The sequence below is a fragment of the Schistocerca nitens genome, chromosome 8, assembly GCF_023898315.1.
Source record: "Schistocerca nitens isolate TAMUIC-IGC-003100 chromosome 8, iqSchNite1.1, whole genome shotgun sequence".
Lineage (NCBI taxonomy): Eukaryota > Metazoa > Arthropoda > Insecta > Orthoptera > Acrididae > Schistocerca > Schistocerca nitens.
This window is the reverse complement of record NC_064621.1, coordinates 540,251,458-540,272,806: the sequence shown is the minus strand read 5'-3', so window position 1 is coordinate 540,272,806 and position 21,349 is coordinate 540,251,458. Positions and strand designations below refer to the sequence as shown.

At 40.9% G+C, this 21,349-nt stretch overlaps 1 protein-coding gene across 1 annotated transcript in view; it reads right to left on the bottom strand.

The window, feature by feature from the left end:
• LOC126199662 (cyclic AMP response element-binding protein A-like) overlaps nt 1-21,349 on the bottom strand; it is a 160,582-nt gene that overhangs the window by 17,458 nt on the left and 121,775 nt on the right. The window contains exons 3-6 of the mRNA XM_049936591.1: nt 15,453-15,808; nt 9,184-9,307; nt 6,159-6,376; nt 1,928-2,071 (exon numbers count right to left, since the gene is read on the bottom strand). Of these exons, the coding sequence (XP_049792548.1) occupies nt 1,928-2,071; nt 6,159-6,376; nt 9,184-9,307; nt 15,453-15,808 (842 nt within the window). The remainder of the gene's footprint in view (nt 1-1,927; nt 2,072-6,158; nt 6,377-9,183; nt 9,308-15,452; nt 15,809-21,349) is intronic.

The following is a 21,349-nucleotide window of genomic DNA, read 5'->3' as shown; positions in this document are numbered from 1 at the left end:
CAATGGTTGGGTTCACAGCACCGAGTTACGACATCTGAAGATGGGCATATGAGAGCCCGAAACTGGTTGTGTGATAATAGAAAAAGAACTTTAAACCGTAGTGGTATTTTCAATCTTTGGTATAATGCTCAGCTGCAGATGTTCCTCCTACAGGATTGTTATTAGCTCACTTTGGTTTAGAGCAGTAGGTGCAGTCCATCCTTCATGCAACTCTACGTGTCATATTTTGTGGTAAAGTCATACTCCATGTGACAAGAATTGTGCACCTATTTTTCAAGGAAAGATGGACACTACCACTTCCTTGGCTTGCGTGGCGGTGTGTATATGCATGGGAATGGAACATGATTTGTTAGCAATTTATCCATCACAGTCCTTTCAGAACCACTGTTGGTGCCCTGTGGAGTCACACATAAATTGCATGGAGAAAGATTCATCAGGAATATTTTCAGGCTCTCTTCGATTCCATACCATGATGTTTACAGAGTCTTTGATACTGCTGGGGGTGAGGGTGAGGGTGGGGTGGGTGGAGGTGGAGGTGGGAACACCACAAACAGCCTCAAATGTGAGGCTGGTTGTGATCTCCATCAACAATCTTTCATCAAACAATATCTATGGAGTTCAACAACATTGATAAGAAACACCTACAGATTTTGAATGCAGCATGGAGGTGTTCTACAACATACTGAATTTCGCAAGTGAGACATTATTTACAATTCTGTGAACTTGTTATTTGTGTACTGTAATGAACCCAATCAGCAGCATAACGTTCATTTCAGTCATACTTCCTCAGTTTTGCAGTTTTCACAAATTAATGTATGTCTCATTGATTGTTTCTTGTAATGCCCTTCGTTAAGTATACTTTTGCTTTGAGTTTCATGGTGATCACTTTTTGACCATATAAAGGGTTGCAGGAGTACCAGGTCAGTGAGCAATCCCTACACTCCAGAAATCAATATACATATATTGCTTTGAGTAAAGTCAGAGGCTTTGTTTCCTCTCTCTTATATTGCTAGTTTTTTACTTAGGTACAAATTTCTAAGTTTTGTACGGTATTGAGCTGTTTTCAGCTTCAACTCAAAATAAATATGAAAAAGTAGATACCATCGTTCAGAGAATGGACAGTGATGGTGAAGGTACTGTTACCAGTTCAAAAATTGTCTGACAACTGACTTGTCAAGCAATTAGGATATTTTAGCTATAAACAAAGTTCTCCTTGCTCTTTGAAACATTTTGCATATTAAAAAAAATAGCATATGTCAGAGAAATATATTCTTTTTGGAGTCATTTGCTAATAAGTTGAAAACAAATCAGGTAAGACTTATAAATACGTAAATGGTAAGGATTTACAACAATTCAAACTTTTTGACAAAAATATTAACTCTCTTTTACAAATCAAATGGTCATAACATACATATTTCATTAAATGTTGTTTGTAAGGACCTATAGTACAATTTCAAATTTTATAATCAGGATAAGACAAATTAAATATGATGTAGCTGAAAGAAATCTATAAGCAATTTAATGTGTCTTTTTGTATGGCAATGATTGCTCAACATTTATCACACAGCCGGCCGCGGTGGTCTCAAGGTGGTCTCACGGTTAAGGCGCTCAGTCCGGAATCGCGCGACTGCTACGGTCGCAGGTTCGAATCCTGCCTTGGGCATGGATGTGTGTGATGTCCTTAGGTTAGTTAGGTTTAAGTAGTTCTAAGTTCTAGGGGACTGATGACCACAAATGTTAAGTCCCATAGTGCTCAGAGCCATTTGAACCATTTTTTTTATCACACAGTGTGCATTTTGCATGAATATTTCTACAAGCAAACATTATTATATAAATTCTTTAGTGATATAAAAAATATTTTCAGGTAGTAAGAAGAGAGTAAGTATAGTTCAGACTGCTAGTATACTGCAGCTGCATCAAAAATTACCTTATTCTTGATTTTCCTCCTTATCTTCTTTAGGGACTTTTCCTCAGCTTTTGTGAGTGGAAGTCTTGTTGGGATTGGGTATCCTTCAGCCAGAAGTGTTCTCTTCTCTTCCTCTGTCAGTATCAACATTCCTGTTGACCCTTTCTGTAAGAGATACATTTTTAGAATCAGGCTTTTTCTCACAATGATTACAAATTGTTTTTAAAACTAAAGAGTACTATCCCTCAGAAATCCTATAACATGGAAAGTTAAGCATTATCCAAGTGCAACATGCTGTTTGCTTGTATGTTAACCATTACATTAGCATTATTTAATGGTGAGACCAAATCATCATCATCACCTTCACACAACATAGCCTGTTTCTAAGGTACCACAGAATTTGCATTTTACCTGAATGATTCCAGAGAAAAATTAAATGATTCATAAGAATAATGCCTTAATATATTTACATCTACAGATACTCTGCAAACCATACCAAAGTGCATGGGAGGGGTAAGTTCCATTGCACCAGTTATTAGGATTTCTTCCTGTTCAATTCATGTATGGAGTGGGGGATGAGAAGAATTGTTTGAATGCTTCTGTGCTTATTGCAATTATTCTGATCTTGTCCTCATGATCCCTATGTGAGTGATACATAGAGAGTTGTAGTACATTCCTAGAGTCATCATTTAAAGCTGGTTCTTGAAACTTTGTTAGTAGACTTTCTCTGAATAGTTGTCCGCCCCCAGTAGCTGAGTTTTCAGCGTGACAGACTGTCAATCCTAAGGACCCGGGTTCGATTCCCGGCTGGGTCGAAGATTTTCTCCACTCAGGGACTGGGTGTTGTGTTGTCCTAATCATCATCATTTCATCCCCATCGACGCACAAGTCGCCGAAGTGGCGTCAAATCGAAAGACTTGCACTAGGTAGTTTACATCTATATTCAAGAGTCTACCAGTTCAGTTTCTTCAGCATCACTGTAACACTTTCAATGAGCCAAACAAACCTGTGACCATTTGTGCTGCCCTTTTCTGTGTATGTTTAATATCCCCTGCTAGTCTTATTTGATATGGGTCCCACACACTTGAGGAATATTCTAGAATTGGTCACATGAGTGAGTTATCAGCAATCTCTTTTGTAGACTGCTTGCATTTCCCCAGTATTTTGCCAATAAACTGAAGTCTACCACCTGCTTTAGCCACAACTGAGCTTATACGATCATTCCATTTCATATCCCTGCAAAGTGTTACACACAGCTATTTGTATGAGTTGGCTGATTCCAGCTGTGACTCATTGATATTAGAGTCATAGGATAGTAAGTTTTTCAATTTTGTGAAATGCACTATTTTACATTTCTGAATATTTAAAGCAAGTAGCCAATCTTTGCACCACTTTGAACAATCTTATCAATCTCTGACTGAATATTTATGCAGCTTCTTCGAGACTGTACTTCATTATAGATTACTGTAATAATCTGCAAAATGTCTGAAGTTACTATTAATATTGTCTGCAAGGCCATTAACATACAACATGAACAGCAAGGGCCCAACACACTTTCGTGGGCCACACATGAAGTTACTCCTACATCTGACAATGACTCTCTGTCCAACGTAAAATGTTGTGTCCTCCCTACCAAAAAGTCCTCAGTCCAGTCACAAATTTAACTTGTTGACAGTAAGTGTAGGTGTGGTACTGAGTCAAATGCTTTTCAGAAATCAAGAAATACTGCATGCTCCTGACTGTCTTGATCTAAAGCTTTCAGTATGTCATGTAAGAAAAGTGCAAGTTGGGTTTCACATCATCGATGTTTTCAGAATCCGTGCTGGTTGGCATTGAGGAGGTCATTCTGTTCACAACACCTCATTATGTTTAAACTCAGGATATTTTCTAAGATTATACAACAAATCAACGTCAAAGATATTGGACTGTAGTTTTGTGGGTCATTTCTACTACCCTTCTTGTAGATGGGTGTTACCTGTGCTTTCTTCCAATTAATGTGCACAGTTTTTTGTTCGAGAGACCTACAATAGATTAGAGTAAGAAGAGGGGCTAACTCAGCTGCAAATTCAATATAAAATCTGAGAGGGATTTTATCAGGCCCTGAAGCTATGGAGATATGGATGTTACTTTTGCTATCTGAAAGTTGATGAAAACCTCATAACTCCATCTGTCACTGAAAACCTCACAATTTGAGTACCCAGTAACTCCATTATCAAAGATGTATTTGAAAGTGTTTGGGTTTCTCTGATCTGACAATAACTGGGCTTCTACTACCTTGTTACACATGTATGAACTTTATCTCTATCAGTTTATATATATGTTTTTTAAGGAGCCATTTTTGCTTCTATTGTGAAATAAAGCAAAATGGAGTTTGAGATTTTCATTGCCTACTGTCAAAGTGCTACAGTACATGTCATGACAGAATTGCACCAAAGTAAATGAATAACTATAGTTTTGTATGCTTCATTAAGTCATTACCATCTCCCACATGTTCACCAATGACAATCATACAATTAGTTAATTATTCAAATAGCTTTCAACAGTTTTGTTTAAATTTTATGGTCCCCTTATATTATTGTATTATCTGAGAAACATTGTTTCTGAATATGTGGCCATGAAATGGTTGTCATAAAGTAGGTGACTAACATGTGTATTAGTAATTTTAAAAGACAATGCATATTTCTAGCACAAAACATTATTTTTTAATGTGTACACCTGGTAATGTATATTTTATGCATGAAATGTATTGTGTTTTTAATCATTTTGACTGAATTCATAAAAGAGTATAATAATTTTTCCATCATTGCAGATATTGTATTTAATATCTACTTTTACATAAATACTACATAAGCCATTATATAATATATGGATGAGGGTACTTTGTACCAATATTTTTCCTCCCTTTTCTGTTCTGCATGCAAATGAAGTGGGAGGAGGATGGAGGGAGGGCAGGTAATGGATTGATTTCATTATATGCTTCCATATTTCCTTATTCACACAATCCTTCTATGAGATATATGATGGGAGAAATAGAACTGTTTTACAATCTTTTTCAAAGTTGCCTAATAGCACTTGCAGCAATAATGTCATTTTTTTCCCAAGGGTCCTTACGGAAACTCACTAAGAAATTCTGTAATATTCTTGTACTGATAAACAGCAAAATTAGATCATCATGTTTCTGAATTCATTCAGTTTTTCCCTCTGATATGACTTTGTCATGTACTAACAATACTTGCACCAAGGGAAATGACACAATGGCTTGACTCTAACTGGAGTTTACAATGTTCTCCCCAATAATTTGATACGATTTTTAAAAGAGTAAACTGCCGTTTGATGGTGTATTACTATATTTCACTTATGTACTATCTAGATTTCAGCTTTTATGCCATTATCAAGTACAATGCTAAAAGTTGTCAGACCGTTATTATGTCATGTTATGTGATGTGTGGTCTTGTTTACATGCTTTGGACTGCCTTGACAGATATGATGTAATAATGGTCTAACAACTTTTGGCATTGTACTTGATAATGGCATAAAAGCTGAAATCTAGATAGTACAGAAGATAAATATAGTTGTACACATTAAAATGGCAGTTTGCACTCTTAAAAATTACTGCATGACTGTGGTTCAACACCACTGAGAATTTGGTATGAATACCCAGATGACATCTTAGCCATGGTAATCTCCTTCCTCCTGAACAATCTTGGTCTCAATGGAACATTACACCCTAATCTTCTCATTTCCTGTTTACAGTCAATGATAGCTCATACAGCACTCATAAACAGTCAACTTTGTAGCCACACTTCAGTTTCACATAATTTTTCCAAGAAATCTGAAACATCAATCTGCTCCACATAAATTTATTTTGTGTTTTTTTTTTTCCTTTTAATAATGCTTTACAAAATTCATCTATCAATACACACAGGTATATAAACTGAAGTCATCTGTTATGGTTCTGTCTGTATGTCTGGGCTAATCTCAGGATGACTGTGACTGTAGAGATTTTGATATGATTTTCACTAATAGGTAGACATTTCCAAGAAATGTTTGTGTATATAATTTATAAATATTTCAGAAAGTGCACCAGTTTCTGATGTTTTTCCCAAGGACAACCATATACAGGTATTTTCTGATATGTTACAGGGGACGAATGTAGATAACGGCAGGCATTTTCTAGACTGCAGTTTTGTGAAGCATATGAAAGCGCTAACATAGAAGCACTATTTGGTATTGTTTCACTTGGTACACTTACTGGCTGGTTGCTGATGAGTGGTGTCTGGATGGGCTGCCTGCCAGGGGCAGCAAGCAGGAGGCGAGGCTGCTGAGTGGTCGAGCCAGAGCTGGAGCGTTGCACGCGGCCCCCCCCACACGCTACACCTACTCCTGGGGATGTCGGTTCGCGCCCTGGAGATGCGTTGCCTTCACTGTCGCTAGTGGTTGAGGATGGTGGTGTCGGTGGCAGTGTGAAACCTGTGTGAGCAATGGCCAAGTCAGCAACTCTCATCTCTGTCTGATGCTACATCCAGAAAATCATCAATACCACTAGCTAATGAATCAGTGACTCTTTTTTTACATTGATCAAGAATGACGCCGTTTCAAAATTAGATTGAAATAAATTTGCTGAATGCGAGGAACTTGGCATCCGCAGTATTAGGTATAGATGTTCTACCTGTTGGTGACATGTGAAAATTTGTACCAGACCAGGACTCGAACCAGGATTTCCTCTTTATTGTGAGTGGTCGCCTTATCATTAGGCTACCCACGCATGCATCCTGGACAGATCCACATTTCCATATGTCATGCTATCTACAGCCCTATACCACAGTCTTTTTACTTTCAATACTGTGGTATAAGGATGTAGATAGTGTGACATCTGGAAATTTGGTCTGTTTGCATGGATAGCCTGATGGTAAGGTGATCACTCGAGATAGTGGGAAACCCAGATTTAAGTCCTGATTTCGCACAACCTTTCATAAGCCACAAACATGTAGAACACCTCTACCTAATAATTATGGAAAATTTCTTGACAGACATAAATATACAGTCCATAAAAATGAAGTAATTCCCCTCTAATTACAGATCCATTTCATTCCTTCTAGTCCTTACAACAAATTTTGGGAAAATGGCCTACAATAGACTACTGATTCATTTTTATGGCATAACCTGCTGACTGCCTGTAGCCCCCCCCCCCCCCCCCCCCATCTCCAGAGAAAGCAGTTTGAGCTCACAATTCCTGGCAGGGATAAGAATGCAAAATTATCCTCTTGATTTATTCTGTGATCTTGAAACTGCCTCTGATTCCTTGAAATTCTATTCAGGAAACTTAAATGTTATTTATAATGCAATAGACTGGCCAGACAAGGTCCAAAGATGTGCACAATGATAAATCCCAGCAAACTGAAATAATGCAAGGATCGTAGATATGATCAGACACTGCTAAAACCGCATTTAAACTGAGGGTTTCTAACTTAGCATGACAATTGTCCATGTATGTAACACAACTATTAATATTAATAGAGAACAATTTAACATGAAAGAAAAATACAGTATATTATGAAATAGTGACTTCAACATTGATATTCTAAGTTGATTTTCACTTTTACCACACAAACAACTAGACATACTTGTTGTCTGAGTATTATCAACCACACTTTTTCCATACTGATAAAAAGCAGCAGGTCAGATATTGTGAAAAGCAAGTTCACATGTATAAAATATGCAGAACATTGCTATTGTGCCAGCTCACAATTCTAAATAGTCATCTGTAACTCTAGTGTAGCAACTGAAGACAGTGGCCTTGATCCTCACTTTTAGTTATTGTCAGGATGTAGAGGGTGACAGTTATTGAACTACATGAAAAAAAAAATGTAAATTAGTTACAAACTACAGCATTCACACACTTTTTTCAACATGTAAACGTGACCACAGATATTCAGATTTAGGTTATGACATGTTTGATATATCTGCCATCATTGACAATGATGTGGCGCAGACGAACAGGGAAATTGTGCTTGACCCGCTCAAGTGTTGGAACATTGATGCTGTTGATGACCTCCTGAATGGCTGTTTTCAGCTTAGCAATGGTTTTAGGGTTATTGCTGTACACCTTGCCTTTGATATAGCCCCACCAAAGGAGTCACATGTGTTCAGATCTGGAGAATATGGCAGATAATCGAGGCCCATGCCAGTGGCCTCTGGGTCCCCTGAGCCAGAATGCGGTCCTCAAAGTACTCCTCCAGGACATCAAACACTCTCCTGCTTTGATGGGGGCGAGTTCTGCCTTGCATGAACCACATCATGTTGAAATCAGGGTCACTTTGGATAATGGGGATAAAATAATCTTCCAAAACCTTCATGTACCATTTGGTAGTCACCGTGCCATCAAGGAATATCACACCAATAATTCCGTGACTGGACATTGCACACCACACAGTCACCTGCTGAGGACAAAGAGATTTCTCGATAGCAAAATGCACATTCTCAGTTTCCCAAATGCGCCAATTTTACTTATTGACGAACTCATCCAAATGATAGTGGGCTTCATTGTTAAACCAAACCATACTAATTCCCATCATGCCCTGCGGCCAACCATGCAGTTTGAACATCCTAATGCAAACCATTCAGATGTTATGATGATTTTATTTCATATAGTTCAATAATTGTCACCGTGTACCTGTGAAAGAGGTTTTTTAATACATACAACATAACCACGAAACAAAATTCAGCTTTGACTAGTCAAGACAATGTGTCACAAACATGCAGACAGTGGACTGACTATGTAAACAATGGATTGAAACTCTCTGTGGTTAAGACAGTAATGGTGGCCACCTGTAATGGAAAAAATAACTTTGTGGAGCTACAGTGTAAGCAATGTGGAAAAACATCACTTCAAAATTATGGCACTTTGTAGCCATTTCCTGGGGCTAGCACAATCCTAGGAATTCTTACAGATCACTTAGAACAAGATGCTCCATACATATATGAATACTTACACAGAGGGCTTAGTGCATGAAACATTTTCTCCAGAAGTTAATTTGGTGGTGTTTGTCCGACATTTCATTGTCTCTTTTCTGTCTGTCTACATATTTCATAAAATTTTTGTTCTATTAACATTTTTACTAAAGAAAGACACAGAAACTTTAACAGTATTAAATTTAAAGGGTGACAGCAGGGGATTATTTGCAAATCTGCATATTTGTACCTTCATAGTATGTGAATATCAACAAAAGAGATATAAAGAGGAAATTATTGATATCGCAAAATGCGTGCAAACACACCTGAAGTGTTGGGTTCAACTTTGATGTTGAGCTTTGGTATGACCATTTTCTGCTGTGCGAAGATGGTACCGCGTGTCGCCAGCAGGATGGTGGGTTGCTTCAGGACGCTTTGCTGACCACTTGTCTGCAACAAAAGTCTCCAGCTTTCAGACAACACTCCAAAAATGTCAGAACACACACACACACACACACACACACACACACAGCTTCCAAAGTCACATTTATATCCCTATGCTCTCAACATTTTCTATGGTGTCATCCATCAACACTTCAAAGAGGTCTATTCTGGAAATATGAAATGAATTTTAATTGCTCTTTCAGCTTCAGAGACTGGATGGTTTGTGTGCAAATTACAGATGCACTAGTCACTTCCAAATTGCACAACACATTAATGCAATTGTTCCAGAAATTGCCGTTAACTAAGTAAAATTTTTCTTTCAGTAGTCTTAACAGTGCAGCCTTGAAAAGAATAAACTCTCTCCCTCATTCATTCTTTTCATCCCAATTTTATTCATTCAAGCTTCATTCATTCACACCGGGTGATCAAAAAGTCAGTATAAATTTGAAAACTTAATAAATCATGGAATAATGTAGATAGAGGGGTACAAATTGACACACATGCTTGGAATGACATAGGGTTTTATTAGAACCAAAACAATACAAAAGTTCAAAAAATGTCCGACAGATGGCGCTTCATCTGATCCGAAAAGCAATAATTAGCATAACAAAGTAAGACAAAGCAAAGATGATGTTCTTTACAGGAAATGCTCAATATGTCCACCATCATTCCTCAACAATAGCTGTAGTCGAGGAATAATGTTGTGAACAGCACTGTAAGCATGTCCGGAGTTATGATGATGCATTGGCGTCGGATGTTGTCTTTCAGCATCCCTAGAGATGTCGGTCGATCACGATACACTTGCGACTTCAGGTAACCCGAAAGCCAATAATCGCACGGACTGAGGTCTGGGGACCTGGGAGGCCAAGCATGACAAAAGTGGTGGCTGAGCACACGATCATCAGCAAACGACGCGAGCAAGAGATCTTTCGTGTGTCTAGCAATATGGGGTGGATCACCATCCTGCATAAACATCGTACGTTCCAGCAGGTGTTTATCAGCCAGGCTGGGGATGATGCGATTCTGTAACATATCAGCGTACCTCTCACCTGTCATGGTAGCAGTTTTGCTGTCCAGCATCATCTGTCAGACATTTTGTGAACTTTGTTTTTTTTGTTCTAATAAAACCCCATGTCATTCCAAGCATGTGAGTCAATTTTTACCTCTCTATCTACATTATTCTGTGGTTTATTCAGTTTTCAAATTTATACTGACTTTTTGATCACCCGGTATATTCATTCATTTCATCATAGTTGCATTCACTTAAGCTTCAGCCTCTCATTCTTATTAACCATTTATTCAGTGCTGCCTTCATTAATTCAAAAATATTTAAAAATAGAAAAAGTTAAGGAATTATATAAATGATCTGTATGTTGCCATATTTCCCACTGAGAAGATGTACAGTAATTATAACACTGACTTGCTCCATTTCATAGTGATAAGTCACAATTATGATCCATGGAACACGAACACTAACAGTAGTACCTAGTTTCCTTCATACATTTACTTGTAGTTTGCTACATTCATTCATTCCTCCCTCTGCCTCCTTTCTATTGTTCATTTATAACTTCCCTCTTTAATTTATTCTCCCTCCCTCTTCCATTTACACTAGCTGATCAAACGTGTCCAGATGCTACTACATAACAAGGAATTGATCACTAGATGGCACAAGATGTGGAGGCTATTACATTGTCAATAAAAAAAGCAGCAACAGAAGAATGGGTGAGTCAGGAGAGCTCAGCCACTTCAAATGTGACGTCACATGAGTAACAAATACACCAGAGTCATTTTACTCTTCTACATTCCACTGCTGGTGATGTGACTGTGAAGCAGAAATCCAAAGTAACAACCACAGCCACACTAAGACCAGACAGACTAACAGGGACCGCTAAGCATTGTGGAGTGTTATTGTAAAAAATTACATGACATCAGTGGAAGGAATCACTTGTGAGTTCCGAAGTGCCACCATCAGTCCAGCTAGCAAAATTACTGCCTGCAGGGAGTTATAAAGAATGGGGTACAATGGGTGAGCAGTTAGTCATATGCCACACATTTGTATTTGATGCTTGAGGTGGTGGAAAGAGCAATGCCACTGGACAGTGGATGACTGGAATTGAGTGATTTGGAGTGATGAGTAATGCTAAACTCTGTGTCAATCTGATGGAAGGGTTTGAGTTTGGTGAATGCCTGGAGAACATTATCTGTGATTGTGTGTAGTGCCAACAGTGAAGTAGGGAGGACGTAATGTCATTGTATGAGAGTATTTTTCATAATCTCCTGATTGTATTAAGAAAACAATAAATGTGGAAGGATATGAACACATTATGCAGCACTGTTTAATGTGTACAATACAGGAAAAGTTTGGAGATGATGATGCTATGTATCAGCATAACAATCCACCTTGTCTTAAAGCAGAATCTGTGAAGCTATGGTTTGTAGACAATAACATTGCTGAAATGGACTGACCTGCCCGAGAGTCCCAACCTGAACCCAATGGAACAGCTTTGGAGTGAGACGGAATGTCGACTTTGCTTCAGAACCCAGCTTCCGACACCACTAGCTTCTCTGGTTTTGGCAACGGACTGCCGTTCCTCCACAGACATTCAGACATCTCACTGAAATTGTCTTCAGCAAAGTTCGAGCCGCCATAAATACAAAGTCTGGACACACTTCATATTAATGTCCACTAAAAGGTGTTTGGGTACTTTTGACCTGATAGAGTATAATTCATCACCCTCCCTCATTCTTCCATTCATTCACTCACCCATTCACCCATGTACCCAACATCACATTACGTCCCATCACACCTTGACCAGAATGAGATTTTCACTCTGCAGCAGAGTGTGCGCTGATATGAAACTTCCTGGCAGATTAAAACTGTGTGCCGGACCGAGACTCGAACTCGGGACCTATGCCTTTCGCGGGCAAGTGCTCTACCATCTGAGCTACCCAAGCACGACTTACGCCCCACCCTCACAGCTTTACTTCTGCCAGTACCTCGTCTCCTACTTTCCAAACTTAACAGAAGCTCTCCTGTGAACCTTGCAGAACTAGCACTTCTGAAAGAAAAGATATTGCGGAGACCTGGCTTCGCCACAGCCTGGGATATTTCCAGAATGAGATTTTCACTCTGCAGTGGAGTGTGCGCTGATATGAAACTTCCTGGCAGATTAAAACTTTGAGGACGGGGCGTGAGTCGTGCTTGGGTAACTCAGATGGTAGAGCACTTGCCCGCGAAAGGCAGAGGTTCCGAGTTCGAGTCTTGGTTCGGCACACAGTTTTAATCTGCCAGGAAGTTTCCATCACACCTTCTCTACCTTCAGCCCATTTGTGTTGATCTCCTCTAATTATTTTCCCCCTCTTCAGATCTCTCATTCCCACATCCACATTCCACATATATGGTATGTTGTATATTAGGTCGGTGGATAATTTAGTAGCGTTTTTGTTTTGTATGTTGGTATTCTGCTTGCTACGGGTATATTTATCGAATGTTATTTTTTATTTGTGCTTCACTGTTGTTATTTCAGTTTACCTATCGTCATTTGGAGATAGTGAGTGGTGCTGTCGATGCTAGAAAATTGAGTGCCGAGTGGAGAATTCGGAACATTTCTGACATATTCTTGTGTTTGAGTTCAGTAGTGGGGTGACAGCAGCGGAGGCAGACAGAAACATTTGCGCCTTGTATGGGAATAACGCCATTGGACAGAGCACGGTAAGAAAATGGTTTTCTCCTTATAAGGACGATCGTTTTGACATTAGTGACTTTCCAAGTACAGTACTATCTTCGGGGATTTGGTGCATTAATCCACAATGGTTCACGTAAGTGTGCTCGTGAACTGGCAGATGTGATGAACTGTGATCATTCCACCGTCATGCGACATTTTCATGCAATGGGGAATGTTCAAATATCGCGTGTACGGGTACTGCATGCTCCGAGCCAAAATTACAAAATGCATATCTGCTTGCTCGTCGTCAGTTGGCTCGTGAACAAAACTTGTCATTTCCATCCTGTATCGTTACTGGTGACGACAAATGCTGTCTTCATGCTAACATAGGGAAAAGAAAGGAATGGTCGAACCGAAAGAAAGCAGCAACTTCCCGTACCAAGGCCTGCGGGCATCCGCAAAAGTTATGTTGAGCATTTGGTGGAACAATGACTGTGCGATGTACTACGAACTGAGTTCTCTAGACGTAACTATCAATGCTGACATTTATTGTCAACAATTGCAACATCTTGCTGACGCAGTCCGAGAACAACTACTAAAAAGACAGCGTGAAGTGATGTTACTCCACCATAACGCCCGCCCGCATTCCACTAGACTGACAAAAAAACACTATACAGGAGTTGAGTTGGGAAATCATTCCACACCCGCCTTATTCACCTGATATTGCGCCCTCAGATTTTCGCCTTTTCCGCTCTCTATCGAACGGCCTTCAAGAACTTACTTTCGGTTGAAAATGTCCTCTGAACACGGCACGACGATTTCTTCGTCTCGAATCTTCTGATTTCTACAGTCGTGGAATCGAAAAGTTACCTAAGAATAATTGGCGCACTATTGTAAGTACTGAAGGAGAGTAGATTATTGGTGACTAAAGTCTCTCTTATGTGTATTTGTCGTGTTTATCGAACTTATGGAGAAACGCTACGAGCTTATGCACCAACCTAATACCACAGTCTAACGTAACAGTCGCGACACTTCACCTCGATTTTGTTACCTACCGCGCCAGCAGCGCCCCAAGCGGCCAGTAACTTAAACTGTGAGTTCGGCGCGATCGTGGAAGCGAATAGTGGATGTTTATTTTGACTTCTACAATGGTTTTTACAAGCGGGAGCGTTTGTAACGAAATAAATTGCAGCAACAACAGGAAGAAGACACCACAGCTGTCTTTTTTTTAAGTTTCCTAAGGATCATGTTACTAAACTGTATCGTCAGGATTCACTTGCAAACTACATGTGTATTAATGTTAAGTTTTAGGAGCAGAAAATGGCTAGTTAACAGCAGACGAGAAGACCATATGAAAAAAGACCCAGTTTACCTGTATAATAATATTAGGTTTTGTTCGCTACATTTCGAACAAAACCAGTTCATGAACGCAGACAATAATAAACTCGTGTGGAATGCGGTACCCACACTGTTTGGTGACATCCCAAATAGCCCACCTCAACTGACGATGAAGAGGAAACTGCAACAAAGGTTCGACAATCCATCTAAAGCTGTAAAACAGTCCTATGACGCAGAAGCAGCCAGTTCAACTCTCCATGTATCAGTGCCAGATTCGTGTGAATCGTCAACACAGACCTGCTTTGACGATGAAGTCGTCAGATTAAGTGCAGTTATTCGTGTCTAACAAAAGCGTAATGTTTGGTATGTATTTCATTCACTTCTGTTGTTAGTCGCTTAATTTTCCTTGTTTCCTTCGTGTGATGACATTATTTTGTTAGCACCTTGTTCACAGACAGATTGTTTGAATATTATTCAAATATTTGGTTTTGCGTAAAATGTAATGTAATCAGCTCATTATAATGTTTTCAACACATTTCTCCCACTATTTGGCAGTTGCTTGTCCCACATAGAATAATATAAAGATGAAGGTCGTACTTGTGGCAACAGGCGACGACAATGACCAACACAGTAGGCCTACAGAACGATCTATGACCTGTCGATCGCTTTTGCGTGTAGAGGTACATGTCTGTGCTTCTTACATGTGAATCTGTGTGTTTATATTGGTATCAACGTGGTGAGCTGCAGTTCTATCCAACGTCACAAGTTTTTCTTCACGAATGTGTTGTAACTTGCCACCCGATTCACGGTTTTTGTCCATACTTGCGCTTATTTTAGAATAATTTTTAGAAACATATATGCCTTCTGATACTACACAAACCCTTGGAGGCAAGAAAATAACTCAAATATTTCGTAAATTACTTAGGAAATGGTTGCAAAACAAACAGCATGCTTACGACGTGTCTGACGTTCACCTTACTTGCCGCTTGGAGCGCTAGTGTAGCTCCATCTGTCAAACGGTAACAACTTTTACAGCAGTGAGTGTCGCGACTGTTAGACTGTGCCAATACCCTACCTCCTCATGAACCCACTGCCCCTACCCTCCCCCTGTTCCTCTGTGTGACGACGCAGTGCTGGCGAGCGCTCACCCGTACACCCTCGGCCTTTATCTCCCTCCGCACGGCGGTGCTCTGGGGCTGCTGTTGCTGGTGGTCGCGCACCGCGGGGGCGGCGGTGGCCTGCTGGGGCACGTGCTCCGCCTCCGCCTCCGCCTCCTGCTCCGCCTCCATGTCGACGTCCACGTCGACGTCGACATCGACGTCCTGGTCGGAGGAGCCCGGCGACAGCGGGCACGAGTCGGAGGGCGACGGCGGCTCGCTCAGCGGCTCGTCCTTCACCAGCACCGGCGACCCCATCGACACTGACGCCGACCCCGCAGATGTGGGCTGCGGCCGCGTCGTACGCCGGGACCCCGCAGCAAGCGGCCAGCACTCGCCCTCCATCGCTGCGGCACACCAGAACAACGTTACGTACAACAGTTTCGTCGATTACAGAGCTGGAAGACACAGAGGCGATTTAAAAAGTTAAATCCGTAGAAGAAATTTCAGAATCCTTCAGAATTAACATAGAAGTTCGGTAGGACGATGGGCTCTCGCCGATTGTCTTCGATTTGGCATTAGATAAGGTAATGAGACAGTAGGCTAAAGAAATACAAAAGAAAACCAAGGAATCGGTGGATATCCATCTTATTGCATGAACGAGGGACCTCCCATGCCAAGTAAGAGCCAGGTAATGCAGGATGGCACGATACTCCAAACTGCTTATTTTTTAAATTTTTTTAGAAGGTTGTGGCATAGTATCCAAACTGCTGTTAACAGCAGTGTTGAATTCACTTGTTATAACTGATAGATGCGAAGCCGATTTGCTCAGTAATCAGTTTATACTTGTAAACTCGTCACGGGAAATTAAACTAGTCACTGAAGCTGGGAATATCGTATCGAAGCCACGTGGCACGTACAAGCATATTTCAAGGTGCAACAAATTATAGCATATCATTGATGAAGTTGTAGTTGTCGTCTTCAGTTCAGAGACTGGTTTGATGCAGCTCTCCATGCTACTCAATCCTGTGCCAGCTTCTTCATCTCCCAGTACCTACTGCAACCTACATCCTTCTGAATCTGCTTAGTTTATTCATCTCTTGGTCTCCCTCTACGATTTTTACCCTCCACGCTGCCCTCCCATACTAAATTGGTGATACCTTGATGCCTCAGAACATGTCCTACCAACCGATCCCTTCTTCTAGTCAAGTTGTGCCACAAACTCCTCTTCTCCCCAATTCTATTCAATACCTCCTCATTAGTTATGTGATCTACCCATATAATCTTCAGCATTCTTCTGTAACACCACATTGCGAAAGCTTCTATTCTCTTCTTGTCCAAACTATTTATCGTCCATGTTTCATTTCCATACATGGCTACACTCCATACAAATACTTTCAGAAACGACTTCCTGACACTTCAATCTGTACTCGATGTTAACAAATTTCTCTTCTTCAGAAACGCTTTCCTTGCCATTGCCAGTCTACATTTTATATCCTCTCTACTTCGACCATCATCAGTTATTTTGCCCCCCAAAAAGAAAAACTCCTTTACTACTTTATGCGTCTCGTATCCTTATCTGCCGGCCGCGGTGGCCGTGCGGTTCTAGGCGCTCCAGTCCGGAGCCGCGCTGCTGCTACGGTCGCAGGTTCGAATCCTGCCTCGGGCATGGGTGTGTGTGATGTCCTTAGGTTAGTTAGGTTTAAGTAGTTCTAAGTTCTAGGGGACTAATGACCACAGCAGTTGAGTCCCATAGTGCTCAGAGCCATTTGAACCATTTTTATCCTTATCTAATTCCCTCGGCATCACCCGACTTAATTCGACTACATTCCATTATCCTCGTTTTGCTTTTGTTGATGTTCATCTTATACCCTCCTTTCAAGACACTGTCCATTCCGTTCAACTGCTCTTGCAAGTCCTTTGCTGGCTCTGACAGAATTACAATGTCATCGGCGAACCTCAAAGTTTTTATTTCTTCTCCATGAATTTTGATACCTACTCTGAATTTTTCTTTTGTTTCCTTTACTGCTTGCTCAATATACAGATTGAATAACATGAAAGAGAGGCTACAACCCTGTCTCAATCCCTTCCCAACCACTGCTTCCCTTTCATGTCCCTCGACTCTTATAACTGCCATCTGGTTTCTGTACAAATTGTAAATAGCCTTTCGCTCCCTGTATTTTACCCCTGCCACCTCTAGAATTTGAAAGAGAGTATTCCAGTCAACATTGTCAAAAGCTTTCTCAAAGTCTACAAATTCTAGAAACTTAGCCGGCTGGAGTGGCCGTGCGGTTCTAGGCGCTACAGTCTGGAGCCGCGTCACCGCTACGCTCGCAGGTTCGAATCCTGCCTCGGGCATGGATGTGTGTGATGTCCTTAAGTTAGTTAGGTTTAAGTAGTTCTAAGTTCTAGGGGACTGATGACCACAGCAGTTAAGTCCCATAGTGCTCAGAGCCATTTTGCTAGAAACTTATATATGACAAAAAGTACCACCACAGCTGTATCTTGGAGAATGTCTTTATTCTATCACACCACTAGCTTCGGCGGCACATTACCACCATCCTCGGGCCCCACCACTACTAAAAGAGTATTTGATTTCCTTGGCGCATCTGCTGTGAGATCCTTGTTACTAGCCCACGTGGGCTAGCACAAGGAGTCTATACTCGACATACTGTGTCGCCTCCAGTGCCCAATAGGCCTGTAGTTGCAGCAAAATAATAATTACCCATGCCAAGTAAGAGCCAGGTACTGCAGGATGGCACGATATTCAGAAGTTTTTTTTTTTTTTTTAAGATGGTTGCGGCATAGTATACAAACTGCTATTAACAGCTTTGTTGAATTCACTTGTTATAACTGATAAATACGGAAGCCAATTTGCCCAGTAATCAGTTTAAATTTGTAAACTCGTCACCGGAACTTAAACTACTCACCGAAGCTCGGAATATCGTACCGAAACCACGTGGCACGTACAAGTATATTTCAAGGGGTAACAAATTATAGCACATCACTGACACCATATTAATTGTGAAAGAAAAGAGGACAGTACAGATTCTGATTAGTAAACTGATTCTCTGTTTTTTTGTGGGTTTGGGAGGTTTAGTTTAATATAAAAGGAGAAGAGATAATCACTCCATCATCACCTCTGCAATAAATAAATAAATGAAAGGAATGTCATATAGATGCTTTATTATAATAATGAATTTGATCATCATTAAATGATTTTAGGACAATTACATCACAAAGGGGAGGTGTGTGGCAGAGAGCGCCTTCGCCTTTCTCCGGCACGGTGTACTGCGGCTCAAGTCGTGCCCCCCGGTTTGGAAATCGCACCGCCGGTCCAGCATCCCCCCTCACCCTAGAGTAGAGCTACAGAGTTTTACGCCCCTTTCACAGGAGTGACTTTCTTCTCTCATTCGATTACTAGTGTTAAGTGAGTCCACTGCAGCGTCGCTGGCGTTTAATTTCTGGACAGCCTCGCCTGTCACGAGTGGTCAATTTTGTCGCTGAAATTGCTTGTGTTATGAGCAGCGTTTCCAGATCGAGTTTTAGGAATTCCAGCATAGCAGACAAAAAAAAAAATATTCCCTAAAGGTTACCACATCGGCAAGTTTTCAAATGGTTCAAATGGCTCTGAGCACTATGGGACTTTACATCTGAGGTCATCAGTCCCCTAGAACTTAGAACTACTTAAACCTAACTAACCTAAGGACATCACACACATCCATGCCCGAGGCAGGATTCGAACCTGCGACCGTTGCAGTCGCGCGGTTCCGGACTGAAGCGCCTAGAACCGCTCGGCCACCGCGGCCGGCGGCAAGTTTTCCCCAAATATCTTAAACATACCTATTCCTTTTAAACCACTATTAATTATCAGAGTTGGCAACCTCAAGAGGTGGAATTATGTGTTCAGGGCTGTAAAATTATCGAACATATCAAAATATTATAGTACATAAACTAATATTTTTAATTAGTCTATGAAAACAAAAGCGAACGGCCCTGCCGCAGCAATAACACCAGTTCCTGTCATCACCAAAGTTAAACGTTGTCGGGCTTGGCTAGCACTGGGATGGTGACCATCCGGTCTTCCGTGAGCTGTTGGCAAGTGGAGTGCATTCAGCGCTTGTGAAGCCTGTTCAAATGGCTCTGAGGACTATGGGACTTAACATCTGAGGTCATCAGTCCCCTCGAACTTAGAACTACTTAAACCTAACTAACCTAAGGACATCTCACACATCCATGCCCGAGGCAGGATTCGAACCTGCGACCGTAGCGGTCGCGCGGTTCCAGACTGAAGCGCCTAGAACCGCTCGGCTACACAGGCCGTCTGTGAAGCCTGTTGAGGAACTGCTTGATGAGGAAGTAGCGGCTCCGGTCACGAAAACTGATAATGGCTGAGATAGCGGTGTGCTGACCACATGCCCCTCCGTATCCATATCCGAGTCTGTGGGTTGAGGATGAGACGGCGGTCGGTCGGTACCGTTGGGCCTTCAAGGCCTCTTCGGACAGAGTATCGTATCGAGTACATAAAAAGAAAAGGGCGACAAGAAAAACAGGATTCCTGTTCTAGGAGCACAACACTTACTTTCTTCATGCTTTTTTCATTATTCTGCTGATTTACCGTCAGCGCAACACCTCTTCGCAACTCGACAATTCTATCCATTACGCTACTGTAAGCACCCAAAGTTCGTGCCTGCGTTTTTCACTTACTGCTCCTGAAGGCTTTTAACCTCCGATCTGTCATTGCCTTATATTTAAGTATAACAAATCATACCAATACCGGCGCATTTTCGAGAGTTACTCAATATTTTAAACAGCATATATTCATACGACGTACGTTATAACATAAAACCCAATAAGTACAAGCTTATAGTAAATCGAAGAAATTCAGAATGGCGTCTCCTCAACACTCAATACGACCACGAAAGTCAACAGATATGCCAAACTGTGCAAGTTGGGTATGTACCCGTCATAATGATGTCACAGAGAAGTATCACCGCGACGGATCTAACGTCTCCCACTAAAGGAAAGATGTATCGATTGATCTGAAGAGAGAGTGTCATCTAGTGAATATCTAGAAAACTAAGTACGTGTTGTTTGAACTACAATATCGCCGCGCGGGATTAGCCGAGCGGTCTTGGGCGCTACAGTCATGGACTGTGCGGCTGATCCCGGCGGAGGTTCGAGTCCTCCCTCGGGCATGGGTTTGTGTGTTTGTCCTTAGGATAATTTAGGTTAAGTAGTGTGTAAGCTTAGGGACTGATGACCTTAGCAGTTAAGTCCCATAAGATTTCACACACCTTTGAACAATTTTTGAACTAAAATATCTGAGATGAGATTAGCAGTAAGACTAGGCAGATAGAAAAACTTCCCCAATTTCCCCGGTACCGAACTTTCTTCCCAGCAAATTTCCCCAATGTTTCAGTTTCTCCAAAAGTCCACATCCCAACAAAAAAAAAAAAAAAAAAAAAAAAATTCTCGAAATTGCGATAAAGAACTCCGATTTGGAGTGGTCGGTTGTGAGACCTTTTGGTGTGAATTTCAGCACCCGAAATTTGAAAGTGAGGTAATGAGGCACAAAAAGTAACTGAATTAAGGAACTAGCAATGACAATAGTGTTTACTAGTGAACAAGGCAAAATTCATGGTAGATATGTTTGACAAGGCTCGTATGATAAATTTTCCACACTGCTAAAAACTAGATGAATAGGAGAAGTGTAGTCAAACATTACAGAACGTAAATATTTATTGCTAGAGAGAATATATACATCCAAACACAGTAAACTATAGTTAGAAGGCAATAAACAGCACCTTACTGCCTTATCGTCTGTGTCTTGTTTCTTTATATATGTCAAATGACATCCTAAACTATTTATCTCTTTTGACAGTGCTCGTTTTTTGAATGTTGAAACAACTTTCAAAAAATCTGTTGCACTTATTTACGATCTTATT